The sequence below is a fragment of the Chenopodium album genome, chromosome 11, assembly GCF_948465745.1.
Source record: "Chenopodium album chromosome 11, dcCheAlbu1.1, whole genome shotgun sequence".
NCBI classification, from domain to species: domain Eukaryota; kingdom Viridiplantae; phylum Streptophyta; class Magnoliopsida; order Caryophyllales; family Amaranthaceae; genus Chenopodium; species Chenopodium album.
Genome location: NC_137844.1, coordinates 18,693,672 through 18,715,152, shown reverse-complemented (window position 1 = coordinate 18,715,152; position 21,481 = coordinate 18,693,672). Strand labels below are relative to the sequence as shown.

At 33.2% G+C, this 21,481-nt stretch overlaps 1 protein-coding gene across 1 annotated transcript; it reads left to right on the top strand.

Annotated features, from left to right (window-relative positions):
• Positions 1 to 6,778: 6,778 nt before the first annotated feature.
• Positions 6,779 to 16,980, top strand: LOC145567470 (uncharacterized). Its single transcript, XM_081626761.1, has 13 exons — positions 6,779 to 6,936; positions 7,356 to 7,772; positions 8,978 to 9,224; positions 10,127 to 10,239; positions 11,585 to 11,664; positions 11,753 to 11,894; positions 12,022 to 12,102; positions 13,328 to 13,432; positions 13,597 to 13,779; positions 14,104 to 14,196; positions 14,731 to 14,870; positions 14,979 to 15,045; positions 16,545 to 16,980. Exons 2-13 carry the CDS (start codon positions 7,380 to 7,382, stop codon positions 16,662 to 16,664), a joined length of 1,764 nt encoding a protein of 587 aa, XP_081482887.1. The 5' UTR covers positions 6,779 to 6,936; positions 7,356 to 7,379; the 3' UTR covers positions 16,665 to 16,980.
• Positions 16,981 to 21,481: the final 4,501 nt, after the last annotated feature.

Sequence of the window (21,481 nt, the reverse complement as noted above, 5' to 3'; positions counted from 1 at the left end):
ATAATAATCAAAAGTAGGGATTAATTTGGGCGGACGGGCCAAAGTTGGGATTTATGGGAGCAATTTTTCCTTTTTCATAAGTTTTTAACTAGACACTATAATTAGCTTTTTGATAATGGTCAAACCTCTAATAGATTCAATAAGCCAAAAGCTCCATTAAAAATAAAATAAATAAATAACCTCTTTACCAAACAAGGCTATATGTTCAAGGGCAGATATATAGTGTGGCCTGGGTGCACTAGCCCCACCAAAAACTAATTTATTTATGTATTTAGGTAAATGTGTAAGTTTATAGGTTAAATATAATTTTAATGAAATGAATAACATCTAATTAGCTTTTGTCATAATGTTTATGCATTTACCTTAAAGACAAAGTGTGCGAATGTACTAATACAGTGTTGTGAGACATTTACAACTTTTATTTTTATATTTGTTTTACATAAGTCTCACGACTATTAAAATATAGTAAAGTGTATTTTAGTTGTTATTATAATTTTTTAAAGTCACCTATTGATTAAATATGATTCTTCTAGTTTTTAAAAATAAATACATTGATTTTCGTGCCATAGCTTGGTCTATTAAAGTTTTGGGGGTCACTTTGGTCCTTTGAGGTCAGTATTGAAAAACAGTTATTGGAAAGCCTCATTTTGCATCTAAACAATTATCTCGAGTTGCATGAAACTCTTAAAATGTGGCATTTACTTTTTTGGGTGTTTTGATCTGAAATCAAAACCATAGGGCCAAAGTGGCCCCCAAACCTTAATAGACCAAATTTAAGCACGAAAATTGATAACTTTTAGTTAAGAGGTGGTGATTTTCAATTTTTTTTTTTTTTTTTAAAAAAAAAAAACTTTAAGGGGTGGTTATTTAAAATAAACAAAAAAAAAAGTGATAAAATCAATAGGTGATTTGAGGGGTGGTTATTTTTTATTATTATTATTATTATTATTATTATTATTATTATTATTATTATTATTATTAGTGTTTTAAATAAAATAAAATCAGAAAATTATTCAAGGTTTATGAAAAAGATTTTTTTTTTTAATGGTCAATTGAGTTTAGTTTAATTGTTGTGATTATTTGATAACCTTATATTAATTAAGATTATATTTATGTGTATGGTGTTCTTGATAAGAGCGCTTGAGTTCTTCGTGTGTTTGCTATGCAAGGAGTCAATGTACGTTTAGGTGGCTAGATACTTTTTAAAGTGATTGATTTGATTGACATATTTTATGTGATTTTAATCATGTTTAAATTAAATGGAATATTATGATTTATGAACAAGTTTGAGATATTGATGCCTAATTAATTATATTTGAGAAATTGATTTTATTATCGTTTTTAAATAGTTTATTATGTTTTAACAAAATTGATTTAAAAGTATATTAAATTAAATAAAAAAGGAGTTTGGATTGAAATTTATATTTAAGGACCTATTCTTTTCAGCTTAATTTTAGTTCACTTCACTTCAGTTTAGTTCCTAATTTCCTTTTCTCATAAACAATTCAGTTCAGCTCAGTTTGATTCATTTCAGTTCAGCTCAGTTTGATTCATTTCAGTTCAGCTCAGTTCAGTTCAATTCAGTTCAGCTCAGTTCATTAAATTAGAACAGACCCTTAAAAATTATTGATTTATTGAAAAGATGAGTTATATGAGGAATTATTGAATTATTATTAAATCTTTACAAGCATGATTAATTTAATCCCGTTATGCGGAGTTGGTTGATAAGACTTTGGACTTTGTATGAGCGAGTCTTTACCCAAGGATAACCTTTCTAGATAAAGATACTAACTTAGGAGGGTGTGCACACTTAAATAAGGAAATGGGTTTAGAAGAATTGGTTTTTATTATTTGAATTTATCTGAGTTATTGGAGTCATTTAAGAATTTTGAGAATTGATTTGGAATTATGAGATTTGAATTATTGGAATTTCATGATTGATTTTAAAAGCATGTTTGCTAATAAAATTGTGTTTACTTATCTTGCACTTAATTGCACATAGCATATTTGCTAATCATTATTTTTATTTGCTTTGGGTCGCCCTGTTTTACCTTAATGGTATAGCATCGATGAATTTTCATGTTTTTTATTTCAATATGAGTACTCATAACAATGGTTATTACTTTTAGTGTTAATATAGAAAGTTGAGTTTTCCGCTGCAACTTTGTTATTAAGTTAAAGTAGTCTTACGTTATCACGTGGTAGTAATACTCATAAATCTATCCCTACGATATAATTATACGAGGGAGATTTGGAGGTGTTACACCCCTCCTCAATTGAGTTTAGCTTCGTCCATAGTCAAACACCACAACAAATATTATCCCCATCTCCAATGCCACTAACACCATAAGAAACCCCAATGACCTCAACCCCACCATTTTCGGCGGCAAAAATTAACAAAATGTCCCAAGAAAAATACTTAATTACCTCCATTTTTTTAGTTGACACGTATTTATTTTTAGGAAATTTTTTTAGTTGACACGTTTCCTTTTGGGGTAAGTTTTTTACTTTGCACTTACTACCGACCCCACTTAATTTATCAGTCTCTCTCACTCTTTCTCCCCTCCTTAATATGTGCCTAAATTGTGTCAACTAAATAGAAACGAAGTAAGCATATAAATTAAGAGCATGGTTAACCCCAAATGATAGTGTTTGCCCTCCTTCGTTGATTTCCTCGAGCTCCATTGTTGAAGAATTTTCAACCTCCGTTGTCGAGGAGAGAGAGAACAGTGAGTTAACTTCCTTTAAAATTCTGTCTAACGTCCTCCAACTCCAAAAGTATATAAATGACGATTTTATCCCCAACAAAGTTTGTGAAATGACTTGAAAAGCCACTTGAAAGCAAATTTTGTTTCTCATATTGAGAAACTTGTATATCTCAAATACTATCCCTTTAATAAGCTCCGGTGTTAAACAGACCAAAGAGCTAGTTAAGGGTTCGTTTGTTATCGTTGGGGTTTTTTTTTTTTTATTATTTTGTTTTTCAAAATCATAAGATCTGTTTTTATATAGTTGCAACATACACTTTTTCACGATATTATTCAAGAAAAGTGGGGTTCACATGTTTCATACACTTTAAATGTAATACCTCGTATTTTAATTAAAATAAGTATTTTGAGGAGTATTTAATTAAATTGAAATGTTTTATTTAAAGTATTTTAATTATTTAGTTTAATAAGTTTGGAAATATTTTATAAAAGGAAAGTTTATTTAATTAATTATTTTAATTAAGTTGGGGTTTAATTTAGGAAAGTTTATTTTAAGTAAAGTTTTATTAGGGAAGGGATTAGGAAAATTAAAAGAGGAAAGTTTTGGGAGAAGGGTTTTTAGAGAAGGGATATAAATAACCCACATATGAGGCAAATCAACTTTGCCCAGAGTGGAGAAACCCAAGGTAAACTTCTCTCCCTTTTCTCTTTATTTTTCTTTTCTTTTTCTTTCTCCTTTTTCCCCTTCCCCTTTTCTGTTTTTTTCGGCTGCTCCTCCCACCACCACTGCTGACCATCGGCACCAGGTGGCTGCCACCGCCAGCAGCATCAGCCGCCGGCAGCAGGCAGCCGGTGTGGTGGCTGCCGCTGCCTTCTTCCTCCCCTTTTTCGAATGTGTAAAAAAAAAATAAAAAAAATAAAAAAAATTCTTCATTGTTAAAAACTAATCTACGCTTAAATCTAATTGTTAATTATGAGTTTTGGGATTTGATTTTGATGTTTGATTATAAGTATTATGTTAATTATTTTCAGATTATGTTTTTAATTAAAAAGCCCCAATTTTTGAAACCCTAGGTTCTTGATTTATAAATTATTGAAGGATTATGATATATAATGGTGTAAACCTTTGATTAAAGTGTTTTAAGACTAAATTACAGCAAGTTTTAATTAAAATATAGCGCTGGAATATTTGGTAAAGCATTAAAAATCAATTTAAGAAACTTTAATTACCCATTAATTGAGATTAAAGTATGATGTTTTAAATATAATTTTAGCTTATTTTAAATAAATTATGAGGGGTTTTATAATAGTATATATTGCTGAAAATTTGTGTAAAGAGGATTTTAATACTCTTCTATGATTTTAAATTGTAGGAGACTTTGAAGTGAGCGATTTTATTAATTGTGGCGATATTAAGATCGTATACAAGGTACGTTCGCGTACTTAACATGATTATATTGAGGTAGTAGCATGCTAAATGTGTTTGATTGATTACAAGTAGTATCATGCTAGGTTTGGAATGGAAATTATGATTTGGATGTTATTGATGATTGGATTATAAAACATGATTTATTTGTGATGGATTATTGAATGGAAAATAATAGTTTGGAATATTATTTATAAACCACATATTTATTTATGGCATGTTAGAAAGCATGTTTTAATTAAACTAAATGTTTAATTTGCTTTGGAATATTGAAAAGGAATTTTATTATGGTTCATATAATTTTTATAGATGCTATAAGCATGAGGAAAGGAGTTATATAAGTGTCTATGTACACGAGGAATAAATTGTATGTTGGTGCCTTAGTGCACTTAAGGTGTTTTTAACACCGAGGGATAGGATTTGTGGCGCTTTATGCGTTTAAGGTGTCTTTGACACTGAGGTAGATTTAAAAAGGGTTCAACATTAAATACTATGTGGTCACTAATTATTCAAGAATTAAATTAGTATATTTGATTGTTTGAATAATTATTGTTGATTGAATGATTTTGGTTTGAGAGTCATCACCAAGTTTAATAATCTGTAAATAACGTAAAGTGAAAAAGATTGCGCACCAAAACTCTTAGAACGTATATACCTTAAGTATGAACTTATGGGGGGAGTTATGGGGTTTTATATTTAACCATAACTTCTACTGGAGTACAAGAGGCTGTACATTCCTTTTATTATTTTTATGCACAGGAATTCCGCCACTTACGAGTGGTTTTGATGCTGGCACGGTTAGCTCCTGTGTCAGTAACCTCAATTTATTTGGGGGAGGTTAGTAGGAAACCCGTTCGATGCGTAATCAACGCTAAATAAATTATTTAGTGTCTAGTGAGAACTTTTATTGAATGTTATATGCTTGAAAAACAGGTGCAACAAGGTAAGTCGTGTGTTGATAGGTAATTGTATGCTAGTGTGTTAATTACGCTTATGTACTCAACTTTGCTGATTGTGTGTTTTGTGTGTTTGTTGGCCTTGTCTTTATCTTGGCCTTATGATGACCCATTTTTAATGGAGAGTAGTGGAAATAGGAAGAGATAAGCTTTTCAGGTGATGAAGCATTTTCATGAAAGGGGCATGAGTGAAGAGCGAATCATGCTAGTTTCTATAAGTATATGATGTGTTTATTGCTTTATTTATTTATGACTTGATTATTATGTGTGACTAACGAAAAGAGTTTTGAGTTCAGTTTTGGTTTTAATAAGGGCCTAAAATGGTTCCAAGTTGTAGGTTGATTTTATTTTACTTGGTTTGACTTGGTTTGACTTTATTTTCGTTAATTGTCTTTTCAAGTTGACTTGTTTTGTATGGTTTTGAAATTAGTCTTCTGCTGTGTGTCTTTGATAGTTGCCTTAGCCGTTTTCACGGTGGCAGTAATGTCTTAGATATTCCTATTTAAGGTTTTAAAAAGGGCAAAACAGGTATTTTGAAAGAAAGGAATTTCTAGGGTGTTACATTAAATATGGTGTGAGGTTGTTAGAAGTACAATTTAGTGGGTCATATTCTTTAAATTAAATAAAAGGAAATAGTAAAACTTTCCCCCAAAATAACATTTCCAATTATAGTGTGTTGCAAGTATTGTGACATTTTCATTTTAAGGAAGTATTATAAGTATTAAAACTAGAAGAAGTATGTCATATAATATAATGAAAAAAAAAATAGGACCAAAATCATTAAAATCATGATAAATTCGAAAGCTGACAACAGAAAAGTGTTAACACCTTTTTCTTATTTCTTGTTTTTAATTTTCAAAAAATTAAAAAACTGAAAACAAAAATATGCCGAGCCTCCAAGTTTGAAACACCTCAAAATATTGATCGGGTAACTTCTGATCGGTCAAGTAACCCCTAACCGATTGAGTAACCCTTGATCGAGTAATCACTGACCGACCGAGTGACCCTCGACAAGTAACCGATGACCAACTGAGTAACCCTTGACAATGGTTAGGTTTGATGACATGATTTGAACCCGTGACATTTTTGTAGCCAAAACAAACGTGCTACCAAGCTGCACTACATTCCTTTCGATTTAATTCGTTTTTATAGTGTAATTGTAAAGAATCCTTGCCTTGTTTTCCACATCCTTTTTTCCATAAAAAGAAAATATAGAATTTTTTTTGCTCGATTATTTGTATATTAAAACCTATTATCTCGAGTAACCCCCAATCAAGTAACTCTTGACTGACCAAGTAACCCATGACCGATCGAGATTTTCATAACGGATCGAATAATTCATGATCATTCTTTAAGTAACCCCTGAGTTTTTTGCTCGATTATTTGTATATTAAAACCTATTATCTCGAGTAACCCCCAATCAAGTAACTCTTGACTGACCAAGTAACCAATGACCGATCGAGATTTTCATAACGGATCGAATAATTCATGATCATTCTTTAAGTAACCCCTGAATAAATAATCCCAACAACACCGTATAGGTAGGCAGATATGAAATTTTGGATTTATTTGTTAATTTTTACTTTAATTTTTTAAATTTCTCACACCCTCGGTGGGCTCGGTCTCCATAATTTATGATTTTGAAACCTTGGTTCTTGCTAACTCCCCTGGAATTCACCCTTGCAGTCTTTCACTCTACTTTTTTTTTTTTTTTATGCCCTTTTCCATTTCCATTATTTCACCTTCATTGTTTGAAACTTTGAACCATTTCTCTCTGAATTTAATCTCTTTCCAGAACACCTAACATTCGATCGACTCACCTTCACGCTCAACTCTACTCTTTTTGGTACCCCCTTTTCCCCTCTTCTCTTCTTTCTCAATTTCTACATTATTGTTTCAGATTTCTATCAATTATTTTTTTTGCAGATTCCCTATTTTGGTATTTAATTTAATTTTTGTGTAACTTAGATCTCTTTTTTTTAAAAAAAAATTTCGACCGACCCATTTGCGGTTTATTTTGTTTGAATCAAGATCTTTTTGAAGTTTTCTAATTTTTCGATTTTAGGTTTAGATCTATCCTTAAAATGCCTGTTAATTTTGTACCCATTCAACTTTGAATTCAATTTCAGATTTCTTTCAATTCGGTTGAATTCAAGTTTCAGTTTTTTGTCAAGTTTGGTACTTTTTCTTTTTAAATTTGGTTTGTCAGAGAAAAGACATTAATGGGGTTGCTTATTTTTGTTGTTTTGGGTAAATTGTTGACAGTAAATCACGAATCAGCAAGGTATAATGGCTATGGTAGACGAACCGTTATACCCAATTGCTGTTCTAATTGATGAGCTGAAAAATGAGGATATTCAGCTTCGTTTGAATTCGATTCGTCGTCTTTCAACGATTGCTAGAGCTCTCGGTGAGGAGCGAACCCGTAAGGAACTGATTCCATTCTTGAGTGAGAATAATGATGATGATGATGAGGTGCTTCTTGCTACGGCCGAAGAGTTGGGAGTGTTTATTCCATATGTTGGGGGTGTGGAGCATGCTACTGTTTTGCTTCCGCCCTTGGAGACCTTGTGTAGTGTTGAAGAGACTTGTGTGAGGGACAAATCGGTCGAGTCACTTTGCAGAATTGGTGCCCAGATGAGGGAATCTGATCTTATCGACGCGTTTATTCCTATGGTCAAGGTTAGATCATAACTCCTTGTGATTAGATTTTATGTTCTATGCAACTGTTTTTGATGATTTTAAATGCACTATATTGCTGTCTGAGATTGGGTAGTTATCTAGAGAATCAAAGTATATGTAAACACTAGCAAGTAGCAACATAAAGCTTACCATGATTCCATTGGGTATGGTTTATAGTGTTGTACCTAGTTCAGCTTGGTTATCTACAATTAATAAAAGCATAGTTGTGTGTTTTGGTCTTCTTGGAACTCTCTTTTTCATTTTTTGGACTGGAGAAACACATCATTGACAGAATGTTCTGGATAATTTGTATGTGCTGTTAGGATAGCAGTGGGAAGATGAGTATATAGTTTGTTGAAGATAATTTATGAAGAACCTTTTTTGGAAGAAAAGTTTATTAGTCTAAACATGACAATGGAGTTTGCTCTAACTGCCGCTTCCAAGGTCAATGTCGTGTTTGACAATAGCTTTGTGAACCTTAGGTGATTTACTCTCGGGAATGGTTTTTGATGAAAGTTGTGGCTGGTATATTAAGAATTTATATAGCATTTGGTATCGTGGGTAAAGTGGAAGGGAAATATACATTATAATATTGCACTTTGGGGTTGCTATTGACATACGGATGATATACTACCTCTGTGCTCTGTCTCAATTTACTTACTCCATTTTCCCTTTTGTGCTGTTCTAATCTACTTGCCCATTTCCTTTATAGGAAATTGTTTTGCTCTACTTTTTCTCTTTTGTTGGGTCCCACACTCATCCATGTTTATCCTATGTCCTATATCACTTGCATAAAATTCCATGCAAATGGTAATGGGGTAAGTAGATTGGAATGGAAGAGATATTTTATTTGCTGGTTGTTTTCACTTTTATATCCGTCTCTTTGGTCTCATCTGAACATTTGGTGTTATTGTGGGATTCATGAATTCATGGCGTATACAGAAAAGCACTATGTCTATATGATTAAATAACCTCTCACTCTTTATCTTCAGGTTTGTTATCTTATATGATTATTGTAAAAAAGTTCCGATCAAAGATTATTTACTGATGCCAGTTAAATTTAGCAAACATTTTGAACTCTTTTTCATTCTGAATTTTTGCTGTGTCATTAAATGGAAAATTTGTACTTGCTTTTCAAACATAAATCATAAAGTGAATGTATCTATTTCTGTTTCATTAACTGGTCAGTGTGTATTGAATTTCAGAGGTTGGCAGCTGGTGAGTGGTTTACTGCTCGTGTTTCTTCATGTGGTTTATTCCATATTGCTTACCCAAGCGCTCCAGATAACATAAAAGCTGAGTTGAGAACAATATACAGCCAACTGTGTCAAGATGACATGCCAATGGTCAGAAGATCAGCTGCTAGCAATCTGGGTAAATTTGCAGCTACTGTTGATGCTACCAATTTGAAGGCTGATATCATGTCAATGTTTGAGGATTTGACACAAGATGGTATGTTTTACTCTTTTTGAAGTTGCACAAGATTGATTGAAACTAATTTTAACTTGCAAGTCTGTACATGTACTCAGTAGTCAGCATTGTAGATAATTCCATAAATGAAAGTTCCTATTTTTGTATGCTGCTGATTCTATGTTGTGCATTTCATGGATTGATTAAGACTAAGCCTTGCTCATTTTTATTTATCTAAATCAGTTGTAGTACTCCGTATAAGTTTCTTTTGTCATTGAAAATCAGTTTTGGCAAGTGTGAGGTAGGTTGCATAAGCGTGGGATAATATTAAGGGGCGAAAAAGAAAAGTCTATTATTTCTCTTATTTATTCTCTCCTCTTCATTTATTCAAAATTTAGTGCGCATTGGTAAATGTACCTGGTGTTGGTTCTTATCTTGTAAGGCATATGACCTTTTGTTCTTTTGGTCAGTAAATATACAACTTTCATTAGCCAGTTTTACATAGACAAATAATATAGCTGCATGTTGACTTATAGCAATTTGAATAGATCTGTGAAAATCAGTTGAAAAAAAGAAGTTCCAAATGGTGAAAATTAGTTTCAGAGATTTGAACAAACCCTTTGGATATCTCTATGTACTTGATGCTTGCTTTTACAGTGCAATTTTGAGCTAGGTTTATGGGACCTCTTTACCCAGGAAAGAGAGGCAATAAGAGAGGCAATTAAATTTCTCATATCTTTCATCTGTGGCCAATGGCTGACAATTATACCTGAGTGCCCTCATTTTATCTGTGTTCTATGCTTCTTTTCTCACTGTCTGTGTTTTCAGAAGGATGTATTATAACTTGATAATAATATTAGAGTATCATTTTAACTGTTTTATATGGTGTTAGAAGGATGTATTTTACTGTATTGTTATTTATATTGAAGACAACTTTGTTTCAGATCAAGATTCTGTTCGTCTATTGGCTGTTGAGGGTTGTGCAGCCCTTGGAAAGCTTTTGGAGCCACAAGATTGTATTGCACATATTCTTCCTGTGATAGTTAATTTCTCTCAGGTATTAAAAATTTACATATCTTACAAAGTAATTAAGTTTTCTTCCTAGACATCTGACATTGAATTCTTGGCCAGCTTCACTTTATGCTTTTGATTATTTCTGAATGTATTTCTGTGAAGAAATCTCCTACATATATATTACAATGGTGTTGAAATTATTATGTGCAAATATGAAATGCATAATGTTTTGGTATCTAGTCCTTTCTATTTGCTGTCTAGTAAATTAAAAATTCATTTTGCATGTGCTATGTTTGGTCCGAACTAGGTTTTGGCCTTTTTGGTTAAGGAGGTGACTTGGGCAGGCAGGGGAGGACCTCTCTTTTTGTTTCACCCATGTGTTTACTGCTTTTCCACGTTACACGTTGTGCTAATTTTCGAGTTCCTTGCTGGAGACAATGGTAATTTTTGTACTTTGCATAATGTCCTTATCAGATAGCAATTGGGGGGGGGGGGTCCGTTATTTTGGTAATTTCGTTGGAATTTTTTTTATTGGCCAATTTTCAAGAAAGGGAGTTGTATAGGGGATTCTTGTGGCCTTTCATATATGCTTGTACATCTCATTGGCCACGTATAATGGAATCTTAAGTCCTAAAGGATGTAAAGGTTTCTGTTTAAAAGATGTTTTGGGAAAGTCTCAGACATTCATGTCAACTTGTACAGTGGCGAAACCAGAATTTTTAAGTGAGGGGGGCCAAGATCATATCTATGTGTGTGTAATTTCGCAACTATTGTTGAGTTCGTTGATTACATTGACTATTAAAAGTAAAATAAAAAATTTAAATAAAAAAAATGTTAGCTGCAAGATTCGAACTCTTGACCTCTTACTCATTATCACATGGCAAAAACCAACTCCTCCACACTAAAGCTTATATCAATTATGTAAAATTTAATATTTATTTTAAGCCAAGGGGGAGGCCATGGCCCACCCCTGCCCCCCCCCCCCCCCCCGGCTCCGCCCCTGAACTTGTATATTAGAGGACTTCACAAAATCACAAGTTTTTATCCCTTGGTATGTGTGTTTTGTCCTAATTAAAAATCGTCTTAAGCAGTAACTACCATGATTGAGTACACCTATATAAACACCTATTGTATGTCTTATTGTTTTTCATATTTGTAATTGCTATATTATGTTTAATAAAAAACACAATGAGCATCTTGCTGATATCTATGCTGATTTATCTGTCCCTTGAATTTTTCTTTTTGGCCATAAGATAAACACTAAATTCTACATGAATTGGGTATCTTTTTTTAAGATGAATTATGCTTATGAGGGTGAAATGGTTAAAATGTTATTCTTTCTATTATGTGTGTTTTAATTTTATTAATCTATCAATTTATGTTATCAGGATAAGTCATGGCGTGTACGCTATATGGTTGCAAATCAACTTTATGAGCTGTGTGAAGCAGTTGGTCCTGAACCTACGAGGTATCTATTGACTATTTTGCTACTATCACTCTTTTTATGTCCATCATTTGCCTCAAAATATCTTGTTGTTTATTATTATCCTGTTTAGGTCGGACTTGGTGCCTGCATACGTTCGGTTGCTTCGTGACAATGAGGCAGAAGTACGTATAGCTGCTGCTGGAAAAGTGACCAAATTTTGCCGTATCTTGAATCCCGAACTTGCAGTTCAGCATATTCTCCCATGTGTCAAGGTATATTTGGATAGATGTCAATGTAGGTCGTTTAAGTGATTTCATATTATTCAATTGAAGTTGTTTCTTTGTGTGTCTTGTACATTGGTTGTTGAGCTTCCTGATGTACAAGTTTTTATCTGTGCAGGAATTGTCATCAGATTCTTCTCAGCATGTTCGCTCTGCTCTGGCTTCAGTTATAATGGGAATGGCACCAATTCTAGGAAAGGTGAGAATTCAATTTACTTGTGCTCTATATTATTCTACATAAGTATTATTTTGTAAATGATGTGTCACCAATAATTGCAAGAAGTGAACAAATATCTGAAAACACAATATGAGTAAATATTTCATATGAACTTGGTTGAGGTAAATGATTATACAAACTCATAATACTCATTTACATGCATCTCAGCAGCTGTGTATAGCTGCATACCCAATCAAACACAGTTAAATTTAGCTGCATATACTGAAGGGTTCTTATTAGGACAATTGCTGATAAAGATTGGGGAATTTCCATATTCATTTTTTAACATAAACTCAAAGAAAACCTATCAATTTTAAAACTAATTCGGATAATAGCAAACTACCTTAAACATGATCAATCTATCAAATCGATAAATCCATGACCAAAATTCTGTCATTTGATCTAACCATATTTATTTGTTAATTGTTATTGAAGAATTATTTGACCTGTTCTACTAGTTCCCTTTCTTCCAAATCAATTTACTCTTGATTGATTTAATTTCAATTACTGACCATTGGATCCTGTTTGGAATTTGTTTCTTAGGAGGAATTTAGCTTTCTCGTTCTAATTAATAGAAGTAAAAGGTCTACATTGGAGTTCCAGACATGGATAAATGATTCAAATTGAATTTTGGAAGAATATGAAGTAAACAATTGATAAAAAAAAATGAGTATATCTGCTCAGAATTTAGCTAATTGAAAATCATTTACTTAATCTGAATATGAGGTGTAAATTTCATGTCTGACACACTTTGTGCTGTACAAAGGGGGTGATTATACATTTGTGAGGTATGCATTTGTTACAAAAAGTTTATGCTATCTGGGAGTCTAGATAATGATTTGGCAATATTTGTAGAATTTTTGTTTTCTAGTTATTGCTGTTTGATTGGTTTTCTACTTGTCTCCATTTCATTAATTTGATGTGTTTGTAACGCCCTTTCATCCTTGAAAGTTGTGCATACGTTATCTTAATTGATCGTGCCTTTGGAAAGAAGCCAATTGAGAATATGCTATTTGTTTTTCCTATGGTGTTCAGTTGATCTTCTTTGCTTTATTTCTTCCAGGATTCTGTTGCTAAGATCAGTCTCATATAATTTATGTTTTCTTTTATTCTGCAAGCTTTTTGGAGCTGTTTTATTGTTAATTATTCAATAGGAATTCCATTGAGTGTCCTTCAATTGACTCGACCTTCTTGTACCTGGTCACAGGATGCTACAATTGAGCAGCTTCTTCCCATCTTTCTCTCTCTTCTGAAAGATGAATTTCCTGATGTACGTCTGAACATAATCAGCAAGCTTGATCAAGTGAATCAGGTTTGTACAAGCGTTTATATATCTATTTGTTTTTTCTGTTTCTATATTTGATTAGACTATTTTCTCTCAACTCATATGCTTTGCTGTGTGCTTTTCTTTTCCCTTGATTTTTTTTATGCGTCATAATTTTCTTGTAACTTAATTCACAATGCTTCATAGTGCAGGTCATTGGAATAGATTTGTTATCACAGTCATTACTCCCAGCAATTGTTGAGCTTGCTGAAGATAGACATTGGAGAGTTCGATTGGCCATTATTGAATACATACCTTTGTTGGCCAGTCAGCTGGGTGTCGGATTTTTCGATGACAAACTTGGTGCTCTATGCATGCAGTGGTTGAATGACAAGGTTTGTGAAATTAGCAGCCTTTTTTTAAAAATAATTGACATGACCTGTTCTTTTCTTTCTTTCTTTCTTTTTTCCTTTTTCTTTTTTTTTTTTTTAAAAAAATTTTTTTAAATTTTTTATTTTAGTAAAAATGTAAACAGTTCAACATAATGCAAGTCAAATGCCTAGTATAAAATCATGTGAGCCGATAAAGGCTTCCTTAATAGTTTGCAAATTGGGAATTGTGGACCCTGAAATACTTTATATTGGTATACAATGGCATGACACTTGAAGTGGATACTGTTTTTTATTCAATTTGTTAAACATTAGGCATTTGATTTTCAGGTCTACTCAATTCGTGATGCTGCAGCGAATAATGTTAAGCGCCTTGCTGAAGAATTTGGCCCAGAATGGGCAATGCAACACATAATCCCACAAGTATGTTATGTCTTTTCTGTTGATTGGTATAACATTTAACTTTTGACTTCTTGAAGAAAATTTAAGTTTTGAAGTGCTGTTCTCATTTAGTTATCTTCCTGTATGTCTACATGTCATTGCTAGAGTTTTCTTTGGCCTGCACTTATCTTTTCTGCACTACAAATAGATGATAAGGAAGAGAAGGAATCATTATGTTATGAAATTAAACCTGGACACAAAGTCACTTATATTTTGCACCTGGAAATTGACTTCAAAAATAAAAAACAAAAAAAGATTATAAAAAAGAAAATGCATATCTATATTTGATTTTATAATGTATGTATGATATTCTGTATAATACCATGACTCCGTGAGTAACACAAAATATATTATTCTAAATTTCTAATTACTTTATTTGAATATGGAATCTATATAGAAAGTCTCTTGACTTGAAGTATTTTAATATTGTAAAAAGAAATATGATTCACTGTGAACCTGTGACCACTCATTTCTGTTGTAAATATCTTAGCGGCGTGATGTAATATTTTTCGACAGGTTCTGGACATGGCTACGAACCCACACTATCTGTATCGGATGACAATTGTACAAGCAATTTCCCTGCTTGGCCCTGTCATGGGTGCAGAAATTACATGTTCCAAATTGTTACCAGTAGTTGTAACTGCATCAAAGGACAGGTATCTTGCTTTACTACTCTCTTATTCATCTAAAATATTATCTAGCGGACTGCCTTATTTTTTTTCAATACACAAACGGTTTGCTAATCTTAATTTTACACACTTCAGGGTACCAAACATAAAGTTTAATGTTGCAAAAGTGTTGCAGTCGCTTATTCCTATCGTTGATCAATCAGTAAGTAATTTCTTCTCTGGAAAATAATGTTGTTTGGTAATTAAAATTTCTGTTTGGCTTCTGCTTCTCACCCTCTCCCCCATTCAGGGAGAAAGGGTAATGTAAGATTTTCAGTTAAATTGGTATAAACCACCTTTTTTGAAAAAACCACCTTTTATGTATGTTTTTTTTTTTTTTTTTTATTTTTTTTTTTATTTTTTTTTACTAAACCACCTTTTAAGTACCAAAGTTTTTGATTGCACCACCCCTATTTCAAATCTAACGAATTGCATCTCAACCATCCACTTCCAAATCATCAACCATAGCAAAACCTTTCCTTCCATCTCAACCATCCATTTCAATAACCTCAATTTAGGGTTTGAGAATGAACAAAGACTATAATTTAATTTTTGCAGCAAAATTAGGTTTGGTTTTTTAGAGCTTTACTCAATTTAGTCATGCATTTCAGCATTTATATAGAGGGAAGGGTCGAATGTTTTTGGGAGTGAAAAAATAAATGATTTAGGAGGGAAAAACACAAGTTGTGGGCCCTTTTGACGTCTCAGTTAAATTTTTCGTCAAAATTTGAAATAGGGGTGGTGTAATAAAAAACTTAGGTACTTAAAAGGTGGTTTAGTAAAAAAAAAAAAAAAAAAACATAAAAAGGTGGTTTTTTCAAAAAAGTTGGTCAAAAAAGGTGATTTATACCAATTTTGCCTTAAAAATAGTGATTTGTTGTGTTAATTGTTTGAATACACTTCCATATTCAAGGACTAAAGGGCAACAGAAGTAAAAAGTATTTGCTCTTTTTGAGTATTTGTGCACTAGTCTACTAGATGCGCTGTATATCATTGAACAGAAAGGTCTTTCTGATTGCAGTTTATTTATGGATTGGGTTTGCTAGGTTAAAAAGTATATCTTTTATCACTTTCTCTAACATAATTAGGGTTAATGGTGTAATGCTATGCCATATTGACACAGTGGACGGTGCAGTTTGATTTTGGGATCTTGTTTTGCTATTCCAGATTTCTATTATGCTATTGCTATTCCATGTTGTATATGATCCTTCTTCCCAAGTCTAGTAAATTCGCTGATTGACTCATCAAGTTGATGACAACTTCCTCAACGATCCCTCCCTCAATGCAGAGGGTAAAAAGGCTCTATCATCTTGGGAATTTAAAATGCTCATGATTTTATTGCAAGGTTGATAGTCATTGTTGTAAATGTAGCAGTCAGCTAGTCACATCATTTATTTGATTCCGCGTTATATAAGATTTTCTTTCCTAAGTCTAAGCAACATAGCTAGTTAGCTTATCTAATCGGTGATAACTTTCTCACTGGCCTCCTATCCTGATGTAGAGGGAAATAATAATAAAGGCCCATATTTTTAGTAACCCAAAGATTTGTGCGTGCTTCCGTTATATTTTGCTTTCATCATCCCCAAACAGCATTTTGGAGGTCATTTGCTGCAAAGCTACTTTGAAATGCGTTGAGTTCTTACACTAACTTCCTTTTTTCAGGTGGTTGAGAAAACTATTAGGCCTTGTTTAATTGAGCTAAGTGAAGACCCAGATGTGGATGTCAGGTTTTTCGCTACACAAGCTCTGCAGTTGACAGATCAGGCTGTTATGGCTAGCTAGATTTTCTTTTTCCTTCATTCTTTTTTGGGACCCAGGTGTGTAGCTAGATCTTTGTGGTATGTTATAGGCATTCTTTACCCCTCTTTAATTTTAACCCTCCCCTCTGCAAAACTCAGCAGACGAAAATCTGCCTCTAGTGTTGTAATTTTGCTGTAATTCAATTCAGACTGATCAGTTTTGCTCCCATTAAATGTCAGCGAGCTTCAATGTCTATTGCCTGTGATATTTTGTAAGGAAAAGACAACTACACGAACAGATTTTTACAGGCCACTCTGAACTTAAGTTATCGTTATATTATAGTGTTTATTGCATTTTACTGCATCTCTGCCGGCTGCCATTGAACATATTATGAGCATTAACAAAATCAAATTATAGAGCAGTTGGATATTCGATCTTTGTAACTGATCCGTTGTGATTTTTATGTAGTTGAAAACAAAAGTTTATACCTTAAAACTGTTTCCTGCATAAATGCATGATTTTCTCCTTGGTATTTTATTTCGTACATATTTAAGTACCTTTTTAATGAAATAGCGGCTGTGATCTACGCAGAATAACATACTTTGATGATACTTTTAGCCAAATTACGCTAAAAAAAAAAAAAAAAATTCACTTGTAAAGTTGTAATACTACCTCCGTTACATATTATTTGCAACGATTTAACATAAAGAAGAGACGAAAAATGTCTAATCGTTGCAAATAATATGTAACGGAGGTAGTAATTTAAATCTAGTATGAATAATCACCCTTAGTTTTATACGTTGTCATAATCTAATATACAATGGTAGGAATTGAGGCATACTATTAAATGTGAAAGGTTTTTTTGAAGGGAAATTTTGAAAGTATATTGATGAAAGTAAAATTAGCCGTAACACCCTAAAGTATAGTTTAGGTGCACTGAGCACCTTGAACTATGCATAGTAGCCAAAACACCACCAATTATGGTGCTAGATGCGATGCGTGCCTTCAATGAAAATATTTGGCCACTTATTTCATCGGAGGAGGTGAATCCATATGTGCTAAGTGGATGGAAGACTACATAATTGTTCTAGAGAGTGAAGATTCACTCCTCCCGGTGAAATAAGTTGTCGGAAATTTTCATTTATGTCACGCATTGCACCTAACATCACCTAACACCATAGTTGGTGGTGTTTCGACTTTCGGCTACTACACAAAATTCAGGGTGCTCAGTGCACCTAAGCCAAATATTTCAGGGTGTTGCGGCCAATTTTGCCTAGAACAAATGATTTAATAACTTTATTCTTTATCCTTGCCTTTTAAAAAGTTTAGGATAACTTTTATGAATAGTAGTTGGATATTTATGCCCTCTAAAATTATTTATTTTTTTACCTTTATTAATCTTAACCCTCCGTTTTTAAATACTTGCTCTGTTTCTATTTTTGTACTATTCATTTGTCCTACTTTGACTAGTGTTTGTAATTTATACATAAGAAAATATATAATCTTGTGGATACTTGTTAGAATCGTCTCAATGAATTGAGTACTAATTTGAAATTGTTAGAATTGATACTTATTGATAATTAAAGATAGATCAAATATTAGCATCGTCATACGTGCACAAGAGAAATTGAGCAAATATTTAAAATTGGAGGGAGTATCTGGTTTAGAAAAATAATGTTAATTATCTCTTTGGTTGAACTCTTAAGAATAGTGTGCAGACAAGTGCTTGGGATCCCATCTTAGTTTGTTAGAGAAGTATTTAAAAATCCTACTGAAGCAACAAGCAAGGGTACTGGGATTCTTCTACATCTCACAACATCTCAATAATTTCATAAAAAAAACTGAAAATCCTCCACGTTGGAAATACTAAAATTAGAGCACCATACGAGGAATATTTAATAGAAACAATAAACAATACTAAGTTAGTCTACAAATATTTAGAAGACATTGAAAGTGGAAAGCTTCTATCATTTGAAGGTCATGAAAATCTGTGTGAAGCTTTCATGATATGGGACGAATTAAATTATGCCAAATGTGTCATAGAAGAGGAATCTCATGTGTGTCCACTATGATGACAGTAAAGACAGCGAAGGTGGTCTACAAGACATGATGATAGATGAGATAATGAATTACTGAGCGCACGACAACAATCATGCAGTCTACTTTCACTATAGCCACATTTTATTAATTGTTATTGTTTTAAAGTGTCTTTAGAAAAGCAGTGGACATAATCACTTGTTGAGTCATGCCTTGTTGTAAGACATAGAAAGTGTCGGTAACCTGTGTTAGCCTTCCCCTATATAAAGGGCATAAGGGAAAGAGTGAAGGTTAGAGTGCCAGAGTTGGAGGAGTTAGTTAGAGCATATTATAAAAACATTAGATATTTCTCTAGAGAAAATCCTCACCTTAAGAAACGGATTGACTCTTATATCACTTAAAGTAGAGAAATTCCAGTTTAGTTTATGTCTGTTTAAACTTCCAGTTATTGCGTTTGTAATATATAAGTGTTGTAATCTTGCTCAATTATAAAAATTTTCCATTAAAATTATAATCCAAAAATAAGTGATTATTAATCTTAATTATTAAGTATTTCCATTAGTAATACTAATAATATCATCAGTGCGCATCCCTACCTTATAAAAAGTAGAAAGTTACTCTTATGAATAGTGTAATGTCAAGTATACCCTTTAAAATGTGTATTTACATATATACCCTCATTAATGTATACAATTTTTTTTAATGAATAGTGTTTGGACAATTATACCCTCTAAAATATTTAATTATGTACTTATTTGCTCTCATGCTTTAATGTTAGTTGTTTTGGACATTTATATACTCATAAACATAGTTGTTTACATATTTTTTTTTTGTCATTAAATATGTCAACAACTAAATTTATGATTTTAAAACCAAGCCGAAAGAGTCTCTAGATTTGACTAGCTATGTGCGCGCATCGCGCGCGTTAGCTACCCTAGTTATATAAAGTGTCAATAGTACTATAAAGGATCCCAGTAGTACTGTAGAAAGGTTTAGTGATTAAAAAAAAAAGTGTAAGCCAGCTGTATTTGTTATGTACTCCGTATTAATCTATTTGTTTTTAAATAATTGCCCCACTTTAAAATTTGCTCAATTTTTTTTTATTAAGAAAGCTTTTATAGTATTTAATTCATTTCTTTCAACTAGTGGTCCCAACATAAATCATATTTTATTAATTTCATGTTCTCTCTCCTTCAATTCTATCAACTACTTTTGCTTTTTACAATCAGTAACTTTTGTGTGCGGCTGGCCACACCGTGTGACCAGTTGACACACAACAAGTATACCCTAACCGAGTAACCCCTAACTGAGTAACCACTAATCGACTTAATAACCCTTGACCGAGTGAGTAACCTCTATAGCACTAACAAAGTAACCATCATAATGGTTGGCCACACGATGTGCCCAACCACATATGAAAGTTTGTGTTTTACAATTTTTTATTTTTCCACCTACTCCACTATCTCCATATTTTATTATTTTCTCCAATTTCTATAAAAACTCCACAAATAGAGAAATAAAATACTACCTCCGTTTCATAAAATCTGCAACAATTTCCCAAAACGGAAACTACACATTATGTGCAACAAACTAAAAGTTTCCTCTTTTAGTAAATTTTTTGTGTGTAAAATTACCAGCATACCCTTACTAAATTTTACTTAATTGCAATAAACAACATATTAACTCTTTAACCCAAATTAATTTATCCATAATTAAGACCCTAACCTAGGGGTGATTAAAAATTCAGGGTACCCTAACCTGGAACCGGAACCTGCTCGGAACCGCAGGTTCCAGAAACGGGACCTATAGATCAGGTTCCGGTTCCGGGTAATAAATATGGGAACTTGTTGCAACAGGTTCCGGTTTCGGGTAATAAAATTTTGGACCCGGAACCTGTAGGGTACCCTTTTTAATCTAGGTTTCTCTATATGGTACTTGAAATCGAAACCTATCATTTAAGCCCAAGTATAAAAACCCTATATTAAAATTGTATAAAAGTTATCACCTACCTCTCTCCCTCCTCTTACTCATTTTCATCTTACTCTTAAAGGTTTAATTAATGGTATTAATATAAGTATTTGTAATTTTGTATTAAATATTCTAGATAATCTAGTAACTATTAAACTTACTTTGAATGACAGGGTACCCTGTTCCGGAACCGGAATCGGAACCTGCAAGATCCGGTTTCGATTCCCAATTATTAGAAACCTGTTGAACAGGTTTCGATTCCTAATTTTGGGAACCTGTTGCAACAGGTTCCGGTTCCGGTTTTGGGTATCAAAATTTTTACAAGGTACCCTGCTATGCTCACCCCTACCCTAACCCACATTCTCTCTCCTCCCTCACAACCATATCCACCACCATCACCAAATTTTCTCTCTTCTCCCTGTCAACCACCACCAGCACCAACCTTGTTCTCTCTTCTCTCACAACCAACGCACCACCACCACCACAACCACTCAGATCAACCGCACCACCGACGCACCACCACCACCACTGAGATCTACCGCACTATCTCTTCACTTTGTTCTCTCTTCTCTCGTTCGCCGTCGTTCATCCCTTGCTATCCAGTGAGATCCACCCTTGCTAGTTCGCTGTCTAACACCCACCACGCACCGCACTATCACTAAGATCCACCCTTGCTAGTTCGCCGTCGTTCATCCCTTTCACCTCACCCGATTTCAGTATTTCGATTCGTTTCCTTGGTGGTGGTAAGTTGGGGTTTCAGATCTAAAATAGTGGTGGTTTGTTGGGGTTTCGGTTTGTTGGAGGTGGTAAGGCGCCCGGCTAGTCGCGCGATTTGGTTGGGTAGGTTCGTTGGT

What these genes read in the sequence shown, in the direction of transcription:
- LOC145567470 (XM_081626761.1), top strand. Translation starts at nt 7,380, where the DNA reads ATGGCTATGGTAGACGAACCGTTATACCCAATTGCTGTTCTAATTGAT. An exon ending in CGTTTATTCCTATGGTCAAG is followed by an intron (nt 7,773 to 8,977) that starts GTTAGATCATAA and finishes ATTGAATTTCAG; the next exon opens with AGGTTGGCAGCTGGTGAGTG. An exon ending in TTCCTATCGTTGATCAATCA is followed by an intron (nt 15,046 to 16,544) that starts GTAAGTAATTTC and finishes TCCTTTTTTCAG; the next exon opens with GTGGTTGAGAAAACTATTAG.